Source organism: Vanellus vanellus, assembly GCF_965231255.1.
Source record: "Vanellus vanellus genome assembly, chromosome: 14".
In the NCBI taxonomy this organism is placed as follows: Eukaryota; Metazoa; Chordata; class Aves; order Charadriiformes; family Charadriidae; genus Vanellus; species Vanellus vanellus.
In genome coordinates this window covers 1,882,999-1,910,137 of record NC_138919.1, presented here as the reverse complement: position 1 = coordinate 1,910,137, position 27,139 = coordinate 1,882,999, and the positions used below count along the sequence as shown (strand labels likewise).

The window sequence follows — 27,139 nt, the reverse complement described above, 5'->3', positions numbered from 1 at the left end:
AAAGCTGGGTGTGCTGTGAATTGTTGGAGATGGTGTGTGCCAGAACTGTGGTGACGGCTGTGTGGGTTTGGGTTACTGTGTGCAGTGGGGAAGGAGCTGTTCTGCAGGTGTTGGGAGAAGGCCCAAAGTGTCTCTGGGGCTGCAGGTGAAATTCCGCAAACAGGAGATGCTTTGATTCTGACTTGGATTTTACCCTCTCCAGACATGGAATTTAATGGATGGAGGTGAAAAACTGAAAAAGAACAAGAAGAAGAAGAATAAGAAGAAGAAGGAGGAAGATGATTCTAACACCAAGGAAAACAAGTCCAAGTTTCCAATAGCTGGGTAAGGATGGGGAGGTTACGCTTGCTGCTCGACACCGTGCTTCAGGGTTACAGGTGGCATTTGTGACGCTGCAGTAGTACCCGTTGTAGTTGGGGTGGCTTGAGCGTGTGCTGCATAAACCCCAAGAGGTAAACCCCGCGTTGCTTCCAAAGGGGAGGTAAAAAGGCGGCTGAGGCTGAGGGGAGGAGCAGAGCTCCACAGCAAGAGTGTCAGAGCAAAAAGGGGCAGAGCTGGCTGAAATGTTGGTGTTTTGTGGAGCTGTGTAGAGGCACTGACGTTGGGAAGAGGTATTGGAGAGGCTGAAGAGAAGGCTAACGACTCCTGGGACAAGTCTGGGGGAGGAAAGGCGGGCAGGAAGGGCATGAACTCGGCACTGTATGAGTGTCGGGCAGGCAGGGAGGAAGAGGGTAGAAGGTCATGGGTGGCCTGGCTGTGCACTCGCTTGTACTCCTGCCCAAAGTAATTCTTGTGTGAGCGCTCAGCCTGTTTTTATAGCTGTCCTTGCTTTGGTGTGCCTGGCGGGTCTGTTTCCAGGTCAGTATCTGTTGCGTGTGTCTCTTTTGCTATGGTTTCCTTCCAGTTTTTTCCTTCTTCCTGTATCTGTCCTTCTGGATTTCCTTTTTCCTGCTTGGGTAACACCAACACCAAAGCACGCCTGAGCTGGTTCCATGCATGCAGGATTCCTTCTTAGTGATCAAGGAAAAGGCATTTGCTCTCCTGGTTGTAATAGGCAAAAAGCAGCCAGGTGCTGCCACGCGAACTCTGTCTTGTTTCAGTTCCTCTGCACTCGCTGTTTGTCTGTTTCCCAGAAACTTGCATTCGCTTCAGTTCCCTTTCCTTATTTATACTTTGTTCACAGCTTTACAGCGTTAAATGCAAGTCGAAAGAAAAAGATAAAAATGAAGAAATACTGTGGAGCTCTTAGTGTGAAGGAGATGCTGCAGAATTTTCAGGAGGAGAAGGACGCTCAGAAGAAAACAGATGAAGAGCAGAAAGTGGAGAGTCTGTCAGTGACAGAACCTGCAGCCCCGAGGGAGGCGGAGGCGGTGGCTGATCCTTTGCACTCGGCCAGTGATAACGACCCACTTGAGGCCATGGGCTCGTTAACTGACCTGCATCTGTGGCGTCTCCTGGGTGAATCCTCAGAAGGGGGTCCCTTTCCCGATACGGAGAATGGGAGAGATGCTCTTGGGATGGGCTTGGAGCAGGATTTGAAGCAACTGCCATCCCTCCCCGAAGGCATTCCAGCCCCTTTGGAGAACGGCATCCAAGAACTGGCTCAGGTAAGTCGCTTTTTTGAGTGCCCGGATGTCAGGTAGTGTCCAAGTCCTCGGCCTTGGTATTGCCTGAATGTAACAGTCGGTATCGCACCTGTGTGGACGTGATGCAAGAGGCAATTTCCAAAGTCAATTTGAGAAGAATGAAGTTAAGATATGGACTAATGAGGCTGAAGGAGGAATTCCACCTTGATCGTTGTAATGTGCTGTGATGGTCAGGAGAGCATCTGTGAAGTGGCGTGCAGTATTGTGCGTGTGAAATAAGTGGATGCATCTGGAAAGCATTATGTGTTGTACATCGTGAGAAGGCGTGAGAAGCCATGTAGATGGGGCCTGAGGATTTGTCAGAACTGTTTCCCATGTCATACGCTGGCAGATGCCTTCCTTGAGGCATGGGTGCTATTTGGCGTGTCCCGCACTGGAGCTGCATCCCTGGGCATTTGGGTTCTTTACCTCTCTTTAACATCTCAGCGTTGGGGTACCATCTAGGGCGTGGAACCTATTACTTTGTAGGAGGGTGATCCCTCATCTTTTCAGCGGTAGCTCGTCATGCAGGTGGAGTGCTGTGGTACTGCCCCATCTTCTGCAGAATGTTGTGAGGCGCTTTGGGATGTGCTGCTCTGGAGAAGTGGGAGAGCACTAGGTGCTGGTCTGGGATCCCTCTCCTGGCACGTCAGAGACGCGTGCTTTCAGGCTCGCTGTGGGGCTTCTGTGGTGTGAGGGCTGTCGCCAAGTGCTGAGATGTCTTGTTTCTGTGACCAGTGTTGTTTGTAAGCTTGGCATTTAAGTCGTAAAGCATGTACTTAGCCCTCTGCGGTGGTGTGTGTTCTGCCGTGTTTTCCTAATGCCAAAGCGATGCGGCTGAAAGGGGAAGGACAGGAGCACTTGTCATCCCTTCACCTTCATTGATGGGACCGTCTCTCGTGTAAAAGCTGGGTGTGCTGTGAATTGTTGGAGATGGTGTGTGCCAGAACTGTGGTGACGGCTGTGTGGGGTTTGGGTTACTGTGTGCAGTGGGGAAGGAGCTGTTCTGCAGGTGTTGGGAGAAGGCCCAAAGTGTCTCTGGGGCTGCAGGTGAAATTCCGCAAACAGGAGATGCTTTGATTCTGACTTGGATTTTACCCTCTCCAGACATGGAAGTTAATGGATGGAGGTGAAGAACAGAAAAAGAAGAAGAAGAAGAAGAAGAAGAAGAAGAAGGAGGAAGATGATTCTAACACCAAGGAAAACAAGTCCAAGTTTCCAATAGCTGGGTAAGGACGGGGAGGTTACGCTTGCTGCTCGACACCGTGCTTCAGGGTTACAGGTGGCATTTGTTACGCTGCAGTAGTACCCGTTGCAGTGGGGGTGGCTTGAGCGCGTGCTGCATAAACCCCAAGAGGTAAACCCCGCGTTGCTTCCAAAGGGGAGGTAAAAAGGCGGCTGAGGCTGAGGGGAGGAGCAGAGCTCCACAGCAAGAGTGTCAGAGCAAAAAGGGGCAGAGCTGGCTGAAATGTTGGTGTTTTGTGGAGCTGTGTAGAGGCACTGACGTTGGGAAGAGGTATTGGAGAGGCTGAAGAGAAGGCTAACGACTCCTGGGACAAGTCTGGGGGAGGAAAGGCGGGCAGGAAGGGCATGAACTCGGCACTGTATGAGTGTCGGGCAGGCAGGGAGGAAGAGGGTAGAAGGCCATGGGTGGCCTGGCTGTGCACTCGCTTGTACTCCTGCCCAAAGTAATTCTTGTGTGAGCGCTCAGCCTGTTTTTATAGCTGTCCTTGCTTTGGTGTGCCTGGCGGGTCTGTTTCCAGGTCAGTATCTGTTGCGTGTGTCTCTTTTGCTATGGTTTCCTTCCAGTTTTTTCCTTCTTCCTGTATCTGTCCTTCTGGATTTCCTTTTTCCTGCTTGGGTAACACCAACACCAAAGCACGCCTGAGCTGGTTCCATGCATGCAGGATTCCTTCTTAGTGATCAAGGAAAAGGCATTTGCTCTCCTGGTTGTAATAGGCAAAAAGCAGCCAGGTGCTGCCACGCGAACTCTGTCTTGCTTCAGTTCCTCTGCACTCGCTGTTTGTGTGTTTCCCAGTCTCCCTTGCTGGAATAATGCAGGTAGCTAAATGAGAGCGTAGGTCGGTGGAGGCGGTTTAAGCTCCGTCATCTCTCTGCAGTGAGGAAGGACAGCCGTCTGTTCTCCCAGCTGAACGAGCAGCGGGACACTGAGACCTTAAGAGGCCATAGGCTATTTTACCTGGTTTAACTGGTTAAGGGGGGCTGAGAGTTTCCAGGGGACTGGTGCATGTGGCTGAAGTGAACTGGGGTGAAGGTATCCCCCTCTCTTGCCCTTCATCTTGCATTCGCTTCAGTTCCCTTCTCTGTTCACAGATCTGTGGTGTTATATGCAACTAAGGAGGAGGAGAGGAAGGAGAAATACTGTGGAGCTCTTAAGGTGAAGGAGATGCTGCAGAATTCTCAGGAGGAGAAGGATGCTCAGAAGAAAATGGATGAAGACCAAAAATTGGAGAGTCTGTGTGTGGCAGAACCTGCAGCCCTGAGGGAGGCAGAGGCGGTGGCTGATCCTTTGCCCTCGGTCTTTGGCCATGCCAGTGATAACGACACACTTGAGGCCATGGGCTCGTTAACTGACCTGCATCTGTGGCGGCTCTTGGGTGATTCCCCAGAAGGGGGTCCCTTTCCTGATACAGCGAATGGGAGAGATGCTCCTGGGATGGGCTTGGAGCAGGATTTGAAGCAACTGCCATCCCTCCCCGAAGGCATTCCAGCCCCTTTGGAGAAACGCATCAAAAAACTGGCTCAGGTAAGTCACATTTTTGAGTGCCTGGATGTCAGGTAGTGTCCAAGTCCTTGGCCTTGGTATCGCCTGAATGTAACAGTCGGTATCAGAGCTCTCATGGTGTCTCCTCTGCCTCTCTTGGCAAATTGTGGACGTGATGCAAGAGGTAATTTCCTAAGTCAATTTGAGAAGAATGAAGTTAAGATATGGACTAATGAGGCTGAAGGAGGAATTCCACCTTGATCGTTGTAATGTGCTGTGATGGTCAGGAGAGCATCTGTGAAGTGGCGTGCAGTGTTGTGTGCGTGAAATAAGTGGGCGCATCTGTAAAATATTACGTGTTGTACATTGTGAGAAGGCGTGAAAAGCCGTGTAGATGGGGCCTGAGGATTTCTCAGAACTGTTTCCCATGTCATACGCTGGCAGATGCCTTCCTTGAGGCATGGGTGCTATTTGGCATGTCCCGCACTGGTGCTGTATCCCTGGGCATTTGGGTTCTTTACCTCTCTTTAATATCTCAGAGTTGGGGTACCGTTTAGGGCGTGGAACCTATTACTTTGTAGGAGGGTGATCCCTCATCTTTTCAGCGGTAGCTCGTCGTGCAGGTGGAGTGCTGTAGGACTGCCCCATCTTCTGCAGAATGTTGTGAGGCGCTTTGGGATGTGCTGCTCTGGAGAAGCGGGAGAGCACTGGGTGCTGATCAGGGATCCCTCTCCTGGCACGTCAGAGACGCGCGCTTTCAGGCTCGCTGTGGGGCTTCTGTGGTGTGAGGGCTGTCGCCAAGTGCTGAGATGTCTTGTTTCTGTGACCAGTGTTGTTTGTAAGCTTGGCATTTAAGTCGTAAAGCATGTACTTAGCCCTCTGCGGTGGTGTGTGTTCTGCCGTGTTTTCCTAATGCCAAAGCGATGCGGCTGAAAGGGGAAGGACAGGAGCACTTGTCATCCCTTCACCTTCATTGATGGGACCGTCTCTCGTGTAAAAGCTGGGTGTGCTGTGAATTGTTGGAGATGGTGTGTGCCAGAACTGTGGTGACGGCTGTGTGGGGTTTGGGTTACTGTGTGCAGTGGGGAAGGAGCTGTTCTGCAGGTGTTGGGAGAAGGCCCAAAGTGTCTCTGGGGCTGCAGGTGAAATTCCGCAAACAGGAGATGCTTTGATTCTGACTTGGATTTTACCCTCTCCAGACATGGAAGTTAATGGATGGAGGTGAAGAACAGAAAAAGAAGAAGAAGAAGAAGAAGAAGAAGAAGGAGGAGGAAGATGATTCTAACACCAAGGAAAACAAGTCCAAGTTTCCAATAGCTGGGTAAGGACGGGGAGGTTACGCTTGCTGCTCGACACCGTGCTTCAGGGTTACAGGTGGCATTTGTTACGCTGCAGTAGTACCCGTTGCAGTGGGGGTGGCTTGAGCGCGTGCTGCATAAACCCCAAGAGGTAAACCCCGCGTTGCTTCCAAAGGGGAGGTAAAAAGGCGGCTGAGGGGAGGAGCAGAGCTCCACAGCAAGAGTGTCAGAGCAAAAAGGGGCAGAGCTGGCTGAAATGTTGGTGTTTTGTGGAGCTGTGTAGAGGCACTGACGTTGGGAAGAGGTATTGGAGAGGCTGAAGAGAAGGCTAACGACTCCTGGGACAAGTCTGGGGGAGGAAAGGCGGGCAGGAAGGGCATGAACTCGGCGCTGTATGAGTGTCGGGCAGGCAGGGAGGAAGAGGGTAGAAGGCCATGGGTGGCCTGGCTGTGCACTCGCTTGTACTCCTGCCCAAAGTAATTCTTGTGTGAGCGCTCAGCCTGTTTTTATAGCTGTCCTTGCTTTGGTGTGCCTGGCGGGTCTGTTTCCAGGTCAGTATCTGTTGCGTGTGTCTCTTTTGCTATGGTTTCCTTCCAGTTTTTTCCTTCTTCCTGTATCTGTCCTTCTGGATTTCCTTTTTCCTGCTTGGGTAACACCAACACCAAAGCACGCCTGAGCTGGTTCCATGCATGCAGGATTCCTTCTTAGTGATCAAGGAAAAGGCATTTGCTCTCCTGGTTGTAATAGGCAAAAAGCAGCCAGGTGCTGCCACGCGAACTCTGTCTTGCTTCAGTTCCTCTGCACTCGCTGTTTGTGTGTTTCCCAGTCTCCCTTGCTGGAATAATGCAGGTAGCTAAATGAGAGCGTAGGTCGGTGGAGGCGGTTTAAGCTCCGTCATCTCTCTGCAGTGAGGAAGGACAGCCGTCTGTTCTCCCAGCTGAACGAGCAGCGGGACACTGAGACCTTAAGAGGCCATAGGCTATTTTACCTGGTTTAACTGGTTAAGGGGGGCTGAGAGTTTCCAGGGGACTGGTGCATGTGGCTGAAGTGAACTGGGGTGAAGGTATCCCCCTCTCTTGCCCTTCATCTTGCATTCGCTTCAGTTCCCTTCTCTGTTCACAGATCTGTGGTGTTATATGCAACTAAGGAGGAGGAGAGGAAGGAGAAATACTGTGGAGCTCTTAAGGTGAAGGAGATGCTGCAGAATTCTCAGGAGGAGAAGGATGCTCAGAAGAAAATGGATGAAGACCAAAAATTGGAGAGTCTGTGTGTGGCAGAACCTGCAGCCCTGAGGGAGGCAGAGGCGGTGGCTGATCCTTTGCCCTCGGTCTTTGGCCATGCCAGTGATAACGACCCACTTGAGGCCATGGGCTCGTTAACTGACCTGCATCTGTGGCGGCTCTTGGGTGATTCCCCAGAAGGGGGTCCCTTTCCTGATACAGCGAATGGGAGAGATGCTCCTGGGATGGGCTTGGAGCAGGATTTGAAGCAACTGCCATCCCTCCCCGAAGGCATTCCAGCCCCTTTGGAGAAACGCATCAAAAAACTGGCTCAGGTAAGTCACATTTTTGAGTGCCTGGATGTCAGGTAGTGTCCAAGTCCTTGGCCTTGGTATCGCCTGAATGTAACAGTCGGTATCAGAGCTCTCATGGTGTCTCCTCTGCCTCTCTTGGCAAATTGTGGACGTGATGCAAGAGGTAATTTCCTAAGTCAATTTGAGAAGAATGAAGTTAAGATATGGACTAATGAGGCTGAAGGAGGAATTCCACCTTGATCGTTGTAATGTGCTGTGATGGTCAGGAGAGCATCTGTGAAGTGGCGTGCAGTGTTGTGTGCGTGAAATAAGTGGGCGCATCTGTAAAATATTACGTGTTGTACATTGTGAGAAGGCGTGAAAAGCCGTGTAGATGGGGCCTGAGGATTTCTCAGAACTGTTTCCCATGTCATACGCTGGCAGATGCCTTCCTTGAGGCATGGGTGCTATTTGGCATGTCCCGCACTGGTGCTGTATCCCTGGGCATTTGGGTTCTTTACCTCTCTTTAATATCTCAGAGTTGGGGTACCGTTTAGGGCGTGGAACCTATTACTTTGTAGGAGGGTGATCCCTCATCTTTTCAGCGGTAGCTCGTCGTGCAGGTGGAGTGCTGTAGGACTGCCCCATCTTCTGCAGAATGTTGTGAGGCGCTTTGGGACGTGCTGCTCTCGAGAAGCGGGAGAGCACTGGGTGCTCGTCAGGGATCCCTCTCCTGGCACGTCAGAGACGTGTGCTTTCAGGCTCGCTGTGGGGCTTCTGTGGTGTGAGGGCTGTCGCCAAGTGCTGAGATGTCTTGTTTCTGTGACCAGTGTTGTTTGTAAGCTTGGCATTTAAGTCGTAAAGCGTGTACTTAGCCCTCTGCGGTGGTGTGTGTTCTGCCGTGTTTTCCTAATGCCAAAGCGATGCGGCTGAAAGGGGAAGGAGCAGGAGCACTTGTCATCCCTTCACCTTCATTGATGGGACCGTCTCTCGTGTAAAAGCTGGGTGTGCTGTGAATTGTTGGAGATGGTGTGTGCCAGAACTGTGGTGACGGCTGTGTGGGGTTTGGGTTACTGTGTGCAGTGGGGAAGGAGCTGTTCTGCAGTTTTTGGGAGAGGGCCCAAAGTGTCTCTGGGGCTGCAGGTTCAATTCTGCGATCAGGAGACGCTTTGATTCTGACTTTGGTTTTACCATTTGCAGAAACGGAAGTTGGAGGATGGAGGTGAAAAACTGAAGAAGAAGAAGAAGAAAGATGATTCTAACAAGAAGAAAAAGAAGTCCAAGTTTCCGATAGCTGGGTAAGGACGGGGAGGTAACGTTTGCTGCTCGACACCGTGCTTCAGGGTTACAGGTGGCATTTGTGACGCTGCAGTAGTACCCGTTGCAGTGGGGGTGGCTTGAGCGCGTGCTGCATAAACCCCAAGAGGTAAACCCCACGTTGCTTCCAAAGGGGGAGGTAAAAAGGCGGCTGAGGCTGAGGGGAGGAGCAGAGCTCCACAGCAAGAGTGTCGGAGCAAAGAGGGGCAGAGCTGGCTGAAATGTTGGTGTTTTGTGGAGCTGTGTAGAGGCACTGACGTTGGGAAGAGGTATTGGAGAGGCTGAAGAGAAGGCTAACGACTCCTGGGACAAGTCTGGGGGAGGAAAGGCGGGCAGGAAGGGCATGAACTCGGCGCTGTATGAGTGTCGGGCAGGCAGGGAGGAAGAGGGTAGAAGGCCATGGGTGGCCTGGCTGTGCACTCGCTTGTACTCCTGCCCAAAGTAATTCTTGTGTGAGCGCTCAGCCTGTTTTTATAGCTTCTCTCCTTTTGGGCTGTAAACCTGAGTGGTTATTCTTCCTGTTGTGGGTCTGCTTGTGCTCTTGGTCTGTCCTTGCTTTGGTGTGCCTGGCGGGTCTGTTTCCAGGTCAGTATCTGTTGCGTGTGTCTCTTTTGCTATGGTTTCCTTCCAGTTTTTTCCTTCTTCCTGTATCTGTCCTTCTGGATTTCCTTTTTCCTGCTTGGGTAACACCAACACCAAAGCACGCCTGAGCTGGTTCCATGCATGCAGGATTCCTTCTTAGTGATCAAGGAACCCTGGACTTCAGCAGGGCAAACTTTGGCCTTTTCAAACAATCACTAGGGGAAATCCCGTGGAGAAAGCTGTTTGAAGGTAAAGGTGCCCAGGATAGCTGGTCAGCATTCAGGGACTGCTTCTACCAAGCTCAAGATCAGAGCATCCCGACACGTAGGAAGTCAAGGAAGGGAGCCAGGAGACCTGTGTGGCTAAAGAGGGAACTGCTTGGCAAGCTCAAGTGGAAGAAGAGAGTTTATCGGTCATGGAAGGAGGGGCTGACCACTTGGGAAGAGTACAGGGCTGCTGTCAGGGGATGTAGAGAGGCAACTAGGAAAGCTAAGGCCTCCTTAGAGTTAAACCTGGCAAGAGGGGTCAAGGACAACAGGAAGAGCTTTTTCAAATACATGGCAGATAAAACTAACACCCGAGGCAATGTAGGCCCACTACTGAATGGGGTGGGTGCCCTGGTGACAGAAGATACGGAGAAGGCAGAACTACTGAATGCCTTCTTTGTCTCTGTCTACTCTGTCGGGGGCTGTCCTGAGGAGTCCTGTTCCGCTGAGACCCCAGATGAAGATGAAATCAAGTCAATGGATGAGTTTGCCTTAGTCGATGAGGACTGGGTCAGAGACCAGTTAAGCAACCTGGACATCCATAAATCCATGGGTCCAGATGGGATGCACCCGCGGGTGCTGAAGGAGCTGTCTGAAGTCATTGCTGGACCACTCTCCACCATCTTTACCAAGCCTTGGGAAACGGGCGAGGTGCCTGAGGACTGGAGGAAAGCAAATGTCACTCCAGTCTTCAAAAAGGGCAAGAAGGAGGACCCGGGTAACTATAGACCGGTCAGCCTCACCTCCATCCCTGGGAAACTGATGGAACAGCTTATCCTTGGTGCCCTCTCAAGGCATATCAAGGATAAGAGGGTTATTAGGGGCAGTCAGCATGGCTTTTCCAAGGGGAAGTCATGCTTGACCAACCTCATAGCCTTTTATGAGGAAGTAACGAGGTGGATGGATGATGGCAGAGCGGTAGATGTGGTCTACCTTGACTTCAGTAAAGCATTTGACACGGTCTCCCACAGCATCCTCATGGCTAAACTGAGGAAGTGTGGACTGGATGATCGGATAGTTAGGTGGACTGCGAACTGGCTGAAGGAGAGAAGCCAGAGAGTCGTAGTCAATGGGGCAGAGTCCAGTTGGAGGCCGGTAAGCAGTGGAGTGCCTCAAGGGTCGGTACTGGGGCCCATATTATTCAATATATTCATCAATGATTTAGATGAGGGAATCGAGTGTACTATCAGCAAGTTTGCTGATGACACTAAGCTAGGAGGAGTGGCTGACACGCCAGAGGGCTGTGCTGCCATCCAGAGAGACTTGGACAGGCTGGAGATTTGGGCAGGGAATAACTTAATGAAATACAACAAGGGAAAGTGTAGGGTCCTACATCTGGGCAGAAACAACCCCAGGTTCCAGTATAGGATGGGGAGCTACCTGTTAGAGAGCAGTGTAGAGGAAAGGGACCTGGGGGTCCTGGTGGACAGCAGGATGACCATGAGCCAGCACTGTGCCCTTGTGGCCAAGAAGGCCAATGGCATCCTGGGCTGTATTAGAAGGGGGGTGGTTAGCAGATGGAGAGAGGTCCTCCTTCCCCTCTACTCTGCCCTGGTGAGACCGCATGTGGAATATTGTGTCCAGTTCTGGGCCCCTCAGTTCAAGAAGGACAGAGAGCTGCTGGAGAGAGTCCAGCGTAGGGCAACTAAGATGATTCAGGGAGTAGAGCATCTCCCTTATGAGGAAAGACTGAGGGAGCTGGGTCTCTTGAGTTTGGAGAAGAGGAGACTGAGGGGTGATCTTATTAGCGTTTCTAAATATATAAAGGAGGAATGTCATGAGGATGGAGCCAGGCTCTTCTCAGTAGCAACCAATGATAGGACAAGGGGTAATGGATTCAAGCTGGAACACAAGAGGTTCCACTTAAATTTGAGAAGAAACTTCTTCTCAGTGAGGGTGACAGAGCACTGGAACAGGCTGCCCAGGGAGGTTGTGGAGTCTCCTTCTCTGGAGACTTTCAAGACTCACCTGGACGCCTTCCTGTGCAACCTCATCTAGGTGTTCCTGCTCCGACAGGGGGATTGGACTAGATGATCTTTTGAGGTCCGTTCCAATCCCTAGCATACTGTGATACTGTGTGAAAAGGCATTTGCTCTCCTGGTTGTAATAGGCAAAAAGCAGCCAGGTGCTGCCACGCGAACTCTGTCTTGCTTCAGTTCCTCTGCACTCGCTGTTTGTGTGTTTCCCAGTCTCCCTTGCTGGAATAATGCAGGTAGCTAAATGAGAGCGTAGGTCGGTGGAGGCGGTTTAAGTTCCGTCGTCTCTCTGCAGTGAGGAAGGACAGCCGTCTGTTCTCCCAGCTGAACGAGCAGCAGGACACTGAGACCTTAAGAGGCCGTAGGCTATTTTACCTGGTTTAACTGGTTAAGGGGGGCTGAGAGTTTCCAGGGGACTGGTGCATGTGGCTGAAGTGAACTGGGGTGAAGGTATCCCCCTCTCTTGCCCTTCATCTTGCATTCGCTTCAGTTCCCTTTCCTTCTCTGTTTACAGATCTATTGTGTTATATGCAACTAAGGAGGAGGAGAGGAAGGAGAAATACTGTGGAGCTCTTAGTGTGAAGGAGATGCTGCAGAATTTTCAGGAGGAGAAGGATGCTCAGAAGAAAGTGGATGAAGAGCAGAAAGTGGAGAGTCTGTCAGTGACAGAACCTGCAGCCGTGAGGGAGGCGGAGGCGGTGGCTGATCCTTTGCACTCGGCCAGTGATAACGACCCACTTGAGGCCATGGGCTCGTTAACTGACTTGCATCTGTGGCGTCTCCTGGGTGATTCCCCAGAAGGGGGTCCCTTTCCCGATACAGAGAATGGGAGAGATGCTCTTGGGATGGGCTTGGAGCAGGATTTGAAGCAACTGCCATCCCTCCCCGAAGGCATTCCAGCCCCTTTGGAGAAACGCATCAAAAAACTGGCTCAGGTAAGTCACAGTTTTGAGTGCCCGGATGTCAGGTAGTGTCCAAGTCCTCGGCCTTGGTATCGCCTGAATGTAACAGTCGGTATCGCACCTGTGTGGACGTGATGCAAGAGGTAATTTCCAAAGTCAATTTGAGAAGAATGATGTTAAGATATGGACTAATGAGGCTGAAGGAGGAATTCCACCTTGATCGTTGTAATGGGCTGTGATGGTCAGGAGAACATCTGTGAAGTGGCGTGCAGTGTTGTGTGTGTGAAATAAGTGGGTGCATCTGGAAAGCATTACACGTTGAACATCATGAGAAGGCGTGAAAAGCCATGTAGATAGGGCCTGAGGATTTGTCAGAACTGTTTCCCATGTCATACGCTGGCAGCTGCCTTCCTTGAGGCATGGGTGCTATTTGGCGTGTCCCGCACTGGAGCTGCATCCCTGGGCATTTGGGTTCTTTACCTCTCTTTAACATCTCAGAGTTGGGGTACCGTTTAGGGCGTGGAATCTATTACTTTGTAGGAGGGTGATCCCTCATCTTTTCAGCGGTAGCTCGTCGTGCAGGTGGAGTGCTGTGGTACTGCCCCATCTTCTGCAGAATGTTGTGAGGCGCTTTGGGATGCGCTGCTCTGGAGAAGCGGGAGAGCACTAGGTGCTGGTCTGGGATCCCTCTCCTGGCACGTCAGAGACGCGTGCTTTCAGGCTCGCTGTGGGGCTTCTGTGGTGTGAGGGCTGTCGCCAAGTGCTGAGATGTCTTGTTTCTGCGACCAGTGTTGTTTGTAAGCTTGGCATTTAAGTCGTAAAGCATGTACTTAGCCCTCTGCGGTGGTGTGTGTTCTGCCGTGTTTTCCTAATGCCAAAGCGATGCGGCTGAAAGGGGAAGGACAGGAGCACTTGTCATCCCTTCACCTTCATTGATGGGACCGTCTCTCGTGTAAAAGCTGGGTGTGCTGTGAATTGTTGGAGATGGTGTGTGCCAGAACTGTGGTGACGGCTGTGTGGGGTTTGGGTTACTGTGTGCAGTGGGGAAGGAGCTGTTCTGCAGGTGTTGGGAGAAGGCCCAAAGTGTCTCTGGGGCTGCAGGTGAAATTCCGCAAACAGGAGATGCTTTGATTCTGACTTGGATTTTACCCTCTCCAGACATGGAAGTTAATGGATGGAGGTGAAGAACAGAAAAAGAAGAAGAAGAAGAAGAATAAGAAGAAGAAGGAGGAAGATGATTCTAACACCAAGGAAAACAAGTCCAAGTTTCCAATAGCTGGGTAAGGACGGGGAGGTTACGCTTGCTGCTCGACACCGTGCTTCAGGGTTACAGGTGGCATTTGTTACGCTGCAGTAGTACCCGTTGTAGTGGGGGTGGCTTGAGCGCGTGCTGCATAAACCCCAAGAGGTAAACCCCGCGTTGCTTCCAAAGGGGAGGTAAAAAGGCGGCTGAGGCTGAGGGGAGGAGCAGAGCTCCACAGCAAGAGTGTCAGAGCAAAAAGGGGCAGAGCTGGCTGAAATGTTGGTGTTTTGTGGAGCTGTGTAGAGGCACTGACGTTGGGAAGAGGTATTGGAGAGGCTGAAGAGAAGGCTAACGACTCCTGGGACAAGTCTGGGGGAGGAAAGGCGGGCAGGAAGGGCATGAACTCGGCGCTGTATGAGTGTCGGGCAGGCAGGGAGGAAGAGGGTAGAAGGCCATGGGTGGCCTGGCTGTGCACTCGCTTGTACTCCTGCCCAAAGTAATTCTTGTGTGAGCGCTCAGCCTGTTTTTATAGCTTCTCTCCTTTTGGGCTGTAAACCTGAGTGGTTATTCTTCCTGTTGTGGGTCTGCTTGTGCTCTTGGTCTGTCCTTGCTTTGGTGTGCCTGGCGGGTCTGTTTCCAGGTCAGTATCTGTTGCGTGTGTCTCTTTTGCTATGGTTTCCTTCCAGTTTTTTCCTTCTTCCTGTATCTGTCCTTCTGGATTTCCTTTTTCCTGCTTGGGTAACACCAACACCAAAGCACGCCTGAGCTGGTTCCATGCATGCAGGATTCCTTCTTAGTGATCAAGGAAAAGGCATTTGCTCTCCTGGTTGTAATAGGCAAAAAGCAGCCAGGTGCTGCCACGCGAACTCTGTCTTGCTTCAGTTCCTCTGCACTCGCTGTTTGTGTGTTTCCCAGTCTCCCTTGCTGGAATAATGCAGGTAGCTAAATGAGAGCGTAGGTCGGTGGAGGCGGTTTAAGCTCCGTCATCTCTCTGCAGTGAGGAAGGACAGCCGTCTGTTCTCCCAGCTGAACGAGCAGCGGGACACTGAGACCTTAAGAGGCCATAGGCTATTTTACCTGGTTTAACTGGTTAAGGGGGGCTGAGAGTTTCCAGGGGACTGGTGCATGTGGCTGAAGTGAACTGGGGTGAAGGTATCCCCCTCTCTTGCCCTTCATCTTGCATTCGCTTCAGTTCCCTTCTCTGTTCACAGATCTGTGGTGTTATATGCAACTAAGGAGGAGGAGAGGAAGGAGAAATACTGTGGAGCTCTTAAGGTGAAGGAGATGCTGCAGAATTCTCAGGAGGAGAAGGATGCTCAGAAGAAAATGGATGAAGACCAAAAATTGGAGAGTCTGTGTGTGGCAGAACCTGCAGCCCTGAGGGAGGCAGAGGCGGTGGCTGATCCTTTGCCCTCGGTCTTTGGCCATGCCAGTGATAACGACCCACTTGAGGCCATGGGCTCGTTAACTGACCTGCATCTGTGGCGGCTCTTGGGTGATTCCCCAGAAGGGGGTCCCTTTCCTGATACAGCGAATGGGAGAGATGCTCCTGGGATGGGCTTGGAGCAGGATTTGAAGCAACTGCCATCCCTCCCCGAAGGCATTCCAGCCCCTTTGGAGAAACGCATCAAAAAACTGGCTCAGGTAAGTCACATTTTTGAGTGCCTGGATGTCAGGTAGTGTCCAAGTCCTTGGCCTTGGTATCGCCTGAATGTAACAGTCGGTATCAGAGCTCTCATGGTGTCTCCTCTGCCTCTCTTGGCAAATTGTGGACGTGATGCAAGAGGTAATTTCCTAAGTGAATTTGAGAAGAATGAAGTTAAGATATGGACTAATGAGGCTGAAGGAGGAATTCCACCTTGATCGTTGTAATGTGCTGTGATGGTCAGGAGAGCATCTGTGAAGTGGCGTGCAGTGTTGTGTGTGTGAAATAAGTGGGCGCATCTGTAAAATATTACGTGTTGTACATTGTGAGAAGGCGTGAAAAGCCGTGTAGATGGGGCCTGAGGATTTCTCAGAACTGTTTCCCATGTCATACGCTGGCAGATGCCTTCCTTGAGGCATGGGTGCTATTTGGCATGTCCCGCACTGGAGCTGTATCCCTGGGCATTTGGGTTCTTTACCTCTCTTTAATATCTCAGAGTTGGGGTACCGTTTAGGGCGTGGAACCTATTACTTTGTAGGAGGGTGATCCCTCATCTTTTCAGCGGTAGCTCGTCGTGCAGGTGGAGTGCTGTAGGACTGCCCCATCTTCTGCAGAATGTTGTGAGGCGCTTTGGGACGCGCTGCTCTGGAGAAGCGGGAGAGCACTGGGTGCTCGTCAGGGATCCCTCTCCTGGCACGTCAGAGACGTGTGCTTTCAGGCTCGCTGTGGGGCTTCTGTGGTGTGAGGGCTGTCGCCAAGTGCTGAGATGTCTTGTTTCTGTGACCAGTGTTGTTTGTAAGCTTGGCATTTAAGTCGTAAAGCGTGTACTTAGCCCTCTGCGGTGGTGTGTGTTCTGCCGTGTTTTCCTAATGCCAAAGCGATGCGGCTGAAAGGGGAAGGACAGGAGCACTTGTCATCCCTTCACCTTCATTGATGGGACCGTCTCTCGTGTAAAAGCTGGGTGTGCTGTGAATTGTTGGAGATGGTGTGTGCCAGAACTGTGGTGACGGCTGTGTGGGGTTTGGGTTACTGTGTGCAGTGGGGAAGGAGCTGTTCTGCAGTTTTTGGGAGAGGGCCCAAAGTGTCTCTGGGGCTGCAGGTTCAATTCTGCGATCAGGAGACGCTTTGATTCTGACTTTGGTTTTACCATTTGCAGAAACGGAAGTTGGAGGATGGAGGTGAAAAACTGAAGAAGAAGAAGAAAGATGATTCTAACAAGAAGAAAAAGAAGTCCAAGTTTCCGATAGCTGGGTAAGGACGGGGAGGTAACGTTTGCTGCTCGACACCGTGCTTCAGGGTTACAGGTGGCATTTGTGACGCTGCAGTAGTACCCGTTGCAGTGGGGGTGGCTTGAGCGTGTGCTGCATAAACCCCAAGAGGTAAACCCCGCGTTGCTTCCAAAGGGGGAGGTAAAAAGGCGGCTGAGGCTGAGGGGAGGAGCAGAGCTCCACAGCAAGAGTGTCAGAGCAAAAAGGGGCAGAGCTGGCTGAAATGTTGGTGTTTTGTGGAGCTGTGTAGAGGCACTGACGTTGGGAAGAGGTATTGGAGAGGCTGAAGAGAAGGCTAACGACTCCTGGGACAAGTCTGGGGGAGGAAAGGCGGGCAGGAAGGGCATGAACTCGGCGCTGTATGAGTGTCGGGCAGGCAGGGAGGAAGAGGGTAGAAGGCCATGGGTGGCCTGGCTGTGCACTCGCTTGTACTCCTGCCCAAAGTAATTCTTGTGTGAGCGCTCAGCCTGTTTTTATAGCTTCTCTCCTTTTGGGCTGTAAACCTGAGTGGTTATTCTTCCTGTTGTGGGTCTGCTTGTGCTCTTGGTCTGTCCTTGCTTTGGTGTGCCTGGCGGGTCTGTTTCCAGGTCAGTATCTGTTGCGTGTGTCTCTTTTGCTATGGTTTCCTTCCAGTTTTTTCCTTCTTCCTGTATCTGTCCTTCTGGATTTCCTTTTTCCTGCTTGGGTAACACCAACACCAAAGCACGCCTGAGCTGGTTCCATGCATGCAGGATTCCTTCTTAGTGATCAAGGAACCCTGGACTTCAGCAGGGCAAACTTTGGCCTTTTCAAACAATCACTAGGGGAAATCCCGTGGAGAAAGCTGTTTGAAGGTAAAGGTGCCCAGGATAGCTGGTCAGCATTCAGGGACTGCTTCTACCAAGCTCAAGATCAGAGCATCCCGACACGTAGGAAGTCAAGGAAGGGAGCCAGGAGACCTGTGTGGCTAAAGAGGGAACTGCTTGGCAAGCTCAAGTGGAAGAAGAGAGTTTATCGGTCATGGAAGGAGGGGCTGACCACTTGGGAAGAGTACAGGGCTGCTGTCAGGGGATGTAGAGAGGCAACTAGGAAAGCTAAGGCCTCCTTAGAGTTAAACCTGGCAAGAGGGGTCAAGGACAACAGGAAGAGCTTTTTCAAATACATGGCAGATAAAACTAACACCCGAGGCAATGTAGGCCCACTACTGAATGGGGTGGGTGCCCTGGTGACAGAAGATACGGAGAAGGCAGAACTACTGAATGCCTTCTTTGTCTCTGTCTACTCTGTCGGGGGCTGTCCTGAGGAGTCCTGTTCCGCTGAGACCCCAGATGAAGATGAAATCAAGTCAATGGATGAGTTTGCCTTAGTCGATGAGGACTGGGTCAGAGACCAGTTAAGCAACCTGGACATCCATAAATCCATGGGTCCAGATGGGATGCACCCGCGGGTGCTGAAGGAGCTGTCTGAAGTCATTGCTGGACCACTCTCCACCATCTTTACCAAGCCTTGGGAAACGGGCGAGGTGCCTGAGGACTGGAGGAAAGCAAATGTCACTCCAGTCTTCAAAAAGGGCAAGAAGGAGGACCCGGGTAACTATAGACCGGTCAGCCTCACCTCCATCCCTGGGAAACTGATGGAACAGCTTATCCTTGGTGCCCTCTCAAGGCATATCAAGGATAAGAGGGTTATTAGGGGCAGTCAGCATGGCTTTTCCAAGGGGAAGTCATGCTTGACCAACCTCATAGCCTTTTATGAGGAAGTAACGAGGTGGATGGATGATGGCAGAGCGGTAGATGTGGTCTACCTTGACTTCAGTAAAGCATTTGACACGGTCTCCCACAGCATCCTCATGGCTAAACTGAGGAAGTGTGGACTGGATGATCGGATAGTTAGGTGGACTGCGAACTGGCTGAAGGAGAGAAGCCAGAGAGTCGTAGTCAATGGGGCAGAGTCCAGTTGGAGGCCGGTAAGCAGTGGAGTGCCTCAAGGGTCGGTACTGGGGCCCATATTATTCAATATATTCATCAATGATTTAGATGAGGGAATCGAGTGTACTATCAGCAAGTTTGCTGATGACACTAAGCTAGGAGGAGTGGCTGACACGCCAGAGGGCTGTGCTGCCATCCAGAGAGACTTGGACAGGCTGGAGATTTGGGCAGGGAATAACTTAATGAAATACAACAAGGGAAAGTGTAGGGTCCTACATCTGGGCAGAAACAACCCCAGGTTCCAGTATAGGATGGGGAGCTACCTGTTAGAGAGCAGTGTAGAGGAAAGGGACCTGGGGGTCCTGGTGGACAGCAGGATGACCATGAGCCAGCACTGTGCCCTTGTGGCCAAGAAGGCCAATGGCATCCTGGGCTGTATTAGAAGGGGGGTGGTTAGCAGATGGAGAGAGGTCCTCCTTCCCCTCTACTCTGCCCTGGTGAGACCGCATGTGGAATATTGTGTCCAGTTCTGGGCCCCTCAGTTCAAGAAGGACAGAGAGCTGCTGGAGAGAGTCCAGCGTAGGGCAACTAAGATGATTCAGGGAGTAGAGCATCTCCCTTATGAGGAAAGACTGAGGGAGCTGGGTCTCTTGAGTTTGGAGAAGAGGAGACTGAGGGGTGATCTTATTAGCGTTTCTAAATATATAAAGGAGGAATGTCATGAGGATGGAGCCAGGCTCTTCTCAGTAGCAACCAATGATAGGACAAGGGGTAATGGATTCAAGCTGGAACACAAGAGGTTCCACTTAAATTTGAGAAGAAACTTCTTCTCAGTGAGGGTGACAGAGCACTGGAACAGGCTGCCCAGGGAGGTTGTGGAGTCTCCTTCTCTGGAGACTTTCAAGACTCACCTGGACGCCTTCCTGTGCAACCTCATCTAGGTGTTCCTGCTCCGACAGGGGGATTGGACTAGATGATCTTTTGAGGTCCGTTCCAATCCCTAGCATACTGTGATACTGTGTGAAAAGGCATTTGCTCTCCTGGTTGTAATAGGCAAAAAGCAGCCAGGTGCTGCCACGCGAACTCTGTCTTGCTTCAGTTCCTCTGCACTCGCTGTTTGTGTGTTTCCCAGTCTCCCTTGCTGGAATAATGCAGGTAGCTAAATGAGAGCGTAGGTCGGTGGAGGCGGTTTAAGTTCCGTCGTCTCTCTGCAGTGAGGAAGGACAGCCGTCTGTTCTCCCAGCTGAACGAGCAGCAGGACACTGAGACCTTAAGAGGCCGTAGGCTATTTTACCTGGTTTAACTGGTTAAGGGGGGCTGAGAGTTTCCAGGGGACTGGTGCATGTGGCTGAAGTGAACTGGGGTGAAGGTATCCCCCTCTCTTGCCCTTCATCTTGCATTCGCTTCAGTTCCCTTTCCTTCTCTGTTTACAGATCTATTGTGTTATATGCAACTAAGGAGGAGGAGAGGAAGGAGAAATACTGTGGAGCTCTTAGTGTGAAGGAGATGCTGCAGAATTTTCAGGAGGAGAAGGATGCTCAGAAGAAAGTGGATGAAGAGCAGAAAGTGGAGAGTCTGTCAGTGACAGAACCTGCAGCCGTGAGGGAGGCGGAGGCGGTGGCTGATCCTTTGCACTCGGCCAGTGATAACGACCCACTTGAGGCCATGGGCTCGTTAACTGACTTGCATCTGTGGCGTCTCCTGGGTGATTCCCCAGAAGGGGGTCCCTTTCCCGATACGGAGAATAGGAGAGATGCTCTTGGGATGGGCTTGGAGCAGGATTTGAAGCAACTGCCATCCCTCCCCGAAGGCATTCCAGCCCCTTTGGAGAAACGCATCAAAAAACTGGCTCAGGTAAGTCACAGTTTTGAGTGCCCGGATGTCAGGTAGTGTCCAAGTCCTCGGCCTTGGTATCGCCTGAATGTAACAGTCGGTATCGCACCTGTGTGGACGTGATGCAAGAGGTAATTTCCAAAGTCAATTTGAGAAGAATGATGTTAAGATATGGACTAATGAGGCTGAAGGAGGAATTCCACCTTGATCGTTGTAATGGGCTGTGATGGTCAGGAGAACATCTGTGAAGTGGCGTGCAGTGTTGTGTGTGTGAAATAAGTGGGTGCATCTGGAAAGCATTACACGTTGAACATCATGAGAAGGCGTGAAAAGCCATGTAGATAGGGCCTGAGGATTTGTCAGAACTGTTTCCCATGTCATACGCTGGCAGCTGCCTTCCTTGAGGCATGGGTGCTATTTGGCGTGTCCCGCACTGGAGCTGCATCCCTGGGCATTTGGGTTCTTTACCTCTCTTTAACATCTCAGAGTTGGGGTACCGTTTAGGGCGTGGAATCTATTACTTTGTAGGAGGGTGATCCCTCATCTTTTCAGCGGTAGCTCGTCGTGCAGGTGGAGTGCTGTAGGACTGCCCCATCTTCTGCAGAATGTTGTGAGGCGCATTGGGATGCGCTGCTCTGGAGAAGCGGGAGAGCACTGGGTGCTGGTCTGGGATCCCTCTCCTGGCACGTCAGAGACGCGCGCTTTCAGGCTCGCTGTGGGGCTTCTGTGGTGTGAGGGCTGTCGCCATCAGCCTGTCGCCAAGTGCTGAGATGTCTTGTTTCTGCGACCAGTGTTGTTTGTAAGCTTGGCATTTAAGTCGTAAAGCGTGTACTTAGCCCTCTGCGGTGGTGTGTGTTCTGCCGTGTTTTCCTAATGCCGAAGCGATGTGGCTGAAAGGGGAAGGAGCAGGAGCACTTGTCATCCCTTCACCTTCATTGATGGAACAGTCTCTCGTGTAAAAGCTGGGTGTGCTGTGAATTGTTGGAGATGGTGTGTGCCAGAACTGTGGTGACAGCTGTGTGGGGTTTGGGTTACTGTGTGCAGTGGGGAAGGAGCTGTTCTGCAGTTTTTGGGAGAGGGCCCAAAGTGTCTCTGGGGCTGCAGGTTCAATTCTGTGATCAGGAGACGCTTTGATTCTGACTTTGGTTTTACCATTTGCAGAAGCGGAAGTTGGAGGATGGAGGTGAAAAACTGAAGAAGAAGGAGGAAGATGATTCCAACAACAAGGAAAAAAGTCCAAGTTTCCAATACCTGGGTAAGGACGGGGAGGTAACGCTTGCTGCTCGACACCGTGCTTCAGGGTTACAGGTGGCATTTGTGACGCTGCAGTAGTACCCGTTGCAGTGGGGGTGGCTTGAGCGCGTGCTGCATAAACCCCATGTGGTAAACCCCACGTTGCTTCCAAAGGGGGAGGTAAAAAGGCGGCTGAGGCTGAGGGGAGGAGCAGAGCTCCACAGCAAGAGTGTCAGAGCAAAGAGGGGCAGAGCTGGCTGAAATGTTGGTGTTTTGTGGAGCTGTGTAGAGGCACTGACGTTGGGAAGAGGTATTGGAGAGGCTGAAGAGAAGGCTAACGACTCCTGGGACAAGACTGGGGGAGGAAAGTGTGGGGGAAAATAATAGTATATCTTTGTGGATTTGATTTACACTCTTGTCATCTTTGTGCAGTGAGGAGAGAATTCTACTTTAACTTGGGTCTCGCCTTGAGGCAGACCTGTCCTTTTGTGAATTATTGCCCAGGTGATGACCCTGCAGGATGAATCTTTCTGCTTCCCCTGAGTTTCAGGTTGTACAGCTGCGAAGAGCTTTACCTTGGATTGTTCGAGGAGATGGCCATGGATGGATTGATTTTTTTCTCTGTGGTGGGCAGCTACACTCTGTGTCTTAAAAATGGAAGCTGTGGGTCAAATCAAGCATGCACTCGCTTTGAGAAGCAGAGTGGTGTGCAGAACAGCAGTGTTGCATATGGTGAAGTCTGCCTCGTTTCCAGAGATGGGTTTAGTTTCCTCCGCTCCACTAGAATCTGCTTTAGGGCAGTTCTGTTTAACACCGTCCAACTTTCCATCATTCCCAGGCTGTTGTTTCACAAGCAACAGTTATTAAATCTGACATAAGAGTTGTGGGACAAATGCATTCAGAAAGCATAGAGGATTACAGAAAAGGAACTGAAACTTAAAATTTAAATTTTGTTAAGTGAGCACCTGACAGATAAGTTACTAAAAAAAGGAAGATATAACTGAATGAAAATGCCTTGTGTTGTCTAGGACATCTGGTACCAGATGAAGTGTCAGGACTTCCGTCTTATCCTTAACTCTCAGGTATGACCTTAGGATCATAGAATATCTCTAATTGGAAGGGACCCATAAGGATCATCAAGTCCAACTTCCTGCTCCTCGCAGGACAACCTAAAACTAAACCATGTGACTAAGAGCATCGTCCAGACGCTCCTTAACCTCTGACAAGCTTGGTGCTGTGACCACTACCCTGGGGAGCCTTTTCTAGTGACCAACCACCTTCTAGGTGAAGAACCTTTTCCTAAAGTCCATTCTGCGCTTTCCCTGATGCAGCTTCATTCCATTTCCTCGTGTCCTATCGCTGGTCACCAGAGAGAGGAGATCAGCACCTCCCCCTCTGCGGTCCCACTTGAGGAAGGTGTAGACTGCAATGAGGTCACCCCTCAGCGATGAGATCACCCTTCAGTCTCCTCCCAGCTGAATGAGCAGCGGGAGCTTAAGACCTTAAGAGGCCGTAGAATATTTTTGCTGATGTAACTGGTTAAGGTGCTGAGAGTTTCCAGGGGACTGGTGAATATGGCTGAAGTGAACTGGGGTGAAGGTATCCCCCTCTCTTGCCCTTCATCTTGTATTCACTTCAGTTCCCTTTCCTCCTCCGTACTTTGTTTACAGCTTTACAGTATTAAATGCAAATAAGAAGGCGGCCCTCTTAGTGTGAAAGAGATGCTGAAGAATTTTCAGGAGGAGAAGGATGCTCAGAAGAAAAATGATGAAGAGCAGAAAGTGGAGACTGTCACCAGCAAAACCTGCAGCTGTGAGGGAGGCGGAGGTGGTGGCTGACCCTTTGCCAGTGATAACAACCTGCTTCAGGCAGCAACAGCCATGGACTTGTTAACTGACCTGGACCTGGAGCGGATCCTGGGTGAATCCCCAGAAGGGAGTCCTTTTCCTGATGTGGAGGACGGGAGCAATGCTATTAGGATGGGCTTGGAGCAGGATTTGAAGCAACCACCATCGCTCCCCGAAGGCATTCCAGCCCGCTGCACTTCAGCTGCCAGGAAGATCTGCAGAATAAATGGGACTGCTGACATCCTTTTCTTCCTTTTCCATAGTCTCTGAAACTAGATTAAAAGGCATAGCTTGGGAGAAAGGTCTTGAGTCTGTTGATTCTAAAATCTAAAGAACCATTGTGTGGTTTGGTTTGTACTTTGTTCCTCTCTGCCTGCCTCCAGCTCCCCAGGTTGCATGAGGTTTGCATTCATGTTGCTTGGAGAAGCCCTGGCAGGTCCCTGGTCAACACTGTGTTTGTTTTGTTCTTCAGCATCGAACTGCAGATGCGGGAGCTGAACAGCCAGATCCGGTCAGGGGTGTACGCCCACCTGGCTGCGTTCTTCCCATGCAGTAAGGACACTCTGGTGAAACGTGCCCGTAAGCTTTATCTCTATGAGCAGGTGAGTGTCATCTACCCAATGTGGTGGTGTCCTCCACTGTGCATGGTTCAGGCATCGCATCTGGTGGTGTGGGTTCAGAGCTGGTCTCAACCTTCCTGATTTGGGTGTCCCGGCTGGAACACACCATGTGGAACTTCAGTCTCTTCTGTTCTGTGCTGTGCTGTGCTCTAGGGTGGCCGATTGAAGGAGCCTCTACAGAAGCTAAAGGAAGCCATTGAAAGGGCCATGCCAGAGCAGATGGCCAAGTACCAGGAGGAATGCCAAGCCCACACTCAGGCCAAGTTTGCCAAGTAAGCTCCTTGTTTGCCCTTTAGGCACTTGTAGGTCTTCTCAGCAGGTTCCCTGTGACCTGTAGGCTGCTCTCATGAAGCACAGGCCAACTCTGAGAGAAGGGCTAAGCAGCCTCTCTGGAGAGGCCAGAAGTGAGAGACAGATGTTTGGGAAACGAAGGAACTCGGCTGAATTGCTGAAATCCTACAGACTAGACTCTTAACAAGACCAGATTGTGGTTGTGAAAGCAGTTAGAGGTAGTGGGGACTGCTGCCCCTGGCACCCAGGGGTCTGGCAAGGAAGAGAGTGCTGGGTGAAGGAGAGAGGGACAAAGGATAAAAGGAGAATCAACCACGCCGCTGTCTTCATCTTATTCTGTATCAAATTGGAGTGCTTCTCTGTAGATGGCCGTTTGATTTAGAGCAAAGCAAGTTTCACTTAATGCCTTCTCATTGCCTCTCGGCACGAAGGTCTCCAGAGAGGTTCAGTTCTGCGGTTGTTAACGACGCCTGTAATTGTGGCACTGGTTTACTACCTCTGCTGTTGCAGGAGATTAAAAAGGGAAGGAGTAACAAGGCTTATTTCCCCTGGCGCATCCGTGTGCGTGCGCACACAGAGCGAGGAAGGTGCCTTTCCCTTCCTCTTTCTTGCGGAGGCAGCGCAGGGTCGGTTTTATTAGCGAGGTGTTGTGCAGAGCCGGGTGTGTCCTGGCGTATTCATCCAGCCCCGGATAAAGCGAGTGACCTCCAAGTGGGGAAAGTTAATCCGCGTAACCGTATTTGAAATCTTCCTGTTCTTCAGGGAGCTGCTTTGCCACTTGGTGAAGATTAAGTTGGATGGTTATGACCTTGACAAGAATAAGGCTCAGTCTCTAGAGGATTATGTGAAGACCTTCCTAGATGGAGAGGTGAAGCCCCTTTGGCCAAAAGGCTGGATGCAGGCCAGGTGAGCAAGCCTCAAGTGGTACTCCAGGGATTCCTTGTCCTCAGGGACCTCGGAAGGTTATTAGTCCTCTCCCTGCTCAAAGAAGGGCTAGCTTCTAAGTTAGATCAGACTGCTCAGGGCCTTGTCCTATGGAGTGTCGGAAATCTCCAAGGATGGAGATTACCACATCTCTGTGGTAATCTCTATGTTAACCGAAATGGGAACTGGTCAATGCTGACAGCTTCAGGTTCGGAGCACTGAACCTTCCCTGGTGGGACGCAGCAGAATAGTTCATGCCTCAAACAACTCTCTGATCTGCACAGCTTGGGGTTTACCTTCTTAAATGGTGAAAATTGGCTTGAGGATGGCTCCCTGAGGGCCTTTGCCCATCCTTGTCCCCTCTGTGCTTCCCAAGCAGATTTCGACTGGGTGTGGGACGACCTGAATAAGTCGACAGCCACCCTGCTGACCTGTGACAACCGCAAGGTGAACTTCCACATGGAGTACAGCTGCAGCACCGCCACCATCCGGGGGAACAAAGAGCTGGCAGATGGGCAGCACTTCTGGGAGATCAAGATGACCTCCCCGGTCTACGCCACAGACATGGTACGTGGGGCAGAGTCGCTTATGGGCAGGCAGAAAGTTCCAGTGCTCTTTGAACAGGAGAGCAACCGTCTCCAGCAGTTCAGCTGGGCGTCCTCACTTTAGGAAAGGAAATTGGAGCTGGGAGCCTTCAACTGCAGCCTGAAATCTCAGACTTGGCTTCACCAAAACCTCTGCGGGTTTTGGACTGTGCCAAGCAAAGGAGGGGAGAGCCAGAGGTGGAGTCTTGTTTGTGTTTTGTTGCTTGAAAAGACACTGAGCTTGTGTTCTTCCTGGCCGGAGCGGGTGCCTGCAGCTTGCAGCTCTTGGAGCAGCTCACCTTACCTGCTTTTTGTGGACCCCTTAGAAACAGTGTGTGAACTCCAGGGTGCCCGGACTGCTGGTTGCACATCTCTGGGAGTTTCAGTGCCGCTACCTGCACTCTGGTATTGCAAAACCTCAATTTTCCCCTTTTCATCACCCACTCTGGGGTGGGAGGGCAGGGATCAGGCAGCACGGGGACTTTTTTAGGCACTGAGCGAGGCTGTACCGGTGGGACCTCGCAGTGCGGGAGTTGGGATGAATTTGTGGAGTGCAGGCTTTCCACTGAATGTCGTTTTTTTTGTGTTTGAAGGACTACTGCATCACAAGGGAGACAAAACAAACTTCAAGGTTTGGCCAAGGCTCCATCATTGGGGTGCATTTGGACACGTGGCACTGGACGCTCATGTTCTTCAAAAATGGCAAGTGCAGAGGTGTTAGGTTTAACCCCAGCCGGCAGCAGCTTTGAGGGTCTGAAATCTGAAACCCAGCAGCCACTAGAAAGAAAATTAACTCTATTCCAGCTGAAACCAGGACGACAGGTAAGAGCAAGGGCAGCCACAGCGGCCGGCAGGCAGAGGGGCTGGGAGGGCGAGCAGCGCAGCTGGCTGAACTCGGAGTCCAGCTGCAGCAGGACGGCTGGAGAACATGCTGGCCAAGGAGAAGACCAAGGCGTGAAGTGAGCAGGGGTTATGCTTTAGAAGTGGTTTTGTCAGGTCACCTTAATGGTGGGAGTTGATGATCTTCGAGGTCCCTTCTAACCTCAACAATTCTATGATTCTGTGAGGTTACATTTGTTTTTTAATAGATGCACTGAAAAGACCTGTAGACTTACAGAGGTCCTGACTCCGTGAAACAGGTAAACCGCACCCAAATATCTGAGCTTCATCTCCTGACTTGCTTTCAGAGCAAACCTTTGACTTGCTATCAAAGCCATCGCCTCTTCCTCAAGGATCCCTCTGCTCTGCAGACTGTCAGCAGAGACAAGATTTAAGGTGGCCTCCTGGTTTCAAAGCATACTAGACGCTAGTCATATAACAGACTTGACTCCTCCAAAGACAAAATGAAAGACCAGCCCCCTCCTCCTAACTCCTGTGTGTTGGTTTGGTGTCTGCCATGAACACTATGGGGCGCAATCGCACAGCTGCACGTAGGGAAACGGGCTCCTGGAGAGGCATCTGCACCATTGCTGTGAAAGAGCAGTTACTCTGCTGAGCCCCTGATGAATTTAATGGTTTTGCATGTTGGCTCCTGCCGCTT

At 51.2% G+C, this 27,139-nt stretch overlaps 2 protein-coding genes across 2 annotated transcripts in view; both read left to right on the top strand.

The window, feature by feature from the left end:
• The window catches only part of LOC309677817 (uncharacterized protein), a gene marked incomplete at its 3' end in the record, with an annotated part of 27,364 nt that extends 3,914 nt beyond the window's left edge, over positions 1-23,450 (top strand). The window contains exons 4-7 of the mRNA XM_082490713.1: positions 203-324; positions 1,184-1,607; positions 22,362-22,415; positions 23,202-23,450. Coding sequence (XP_082346839.1) covers positions 203-324; positions 1,184-1,607; positions 22,362-22,415; positions 23,202-23,450 — 849 coding nt within the window. The remainder of the gene's footprint in view (positions 1-202; positions 325-1,183; positions 1,608-22,361; positions 22,416-23,201) is intronic.
• LOC309677594 (ubinuclein-1-like) lies at positions 21,273-27,139 on the top strand. The gene is made up of 7 exons (XM_082490427.1): positions 21,273-21,355; positions 22,362-22,415; positions 23,653-23,782; positions 23,954-24,072; positions 24,854-24,997; positions 25,395-25,582; positions 26,787-27,139. The coding sequence occupies exons 3-6, from the start codon at positions 23,666-23,668 to the stop codon at positions 25,423-25,425; spliced, it is 411 nt and encodes a 136-aa protein (XP_082346553.1). The 5' UTR covers positions 21,273-21,355; positions 22,362-22,415; positions 23,653-23,665; the 3' UTR covers positions 25,426-25,582; positions 26,787-27,139.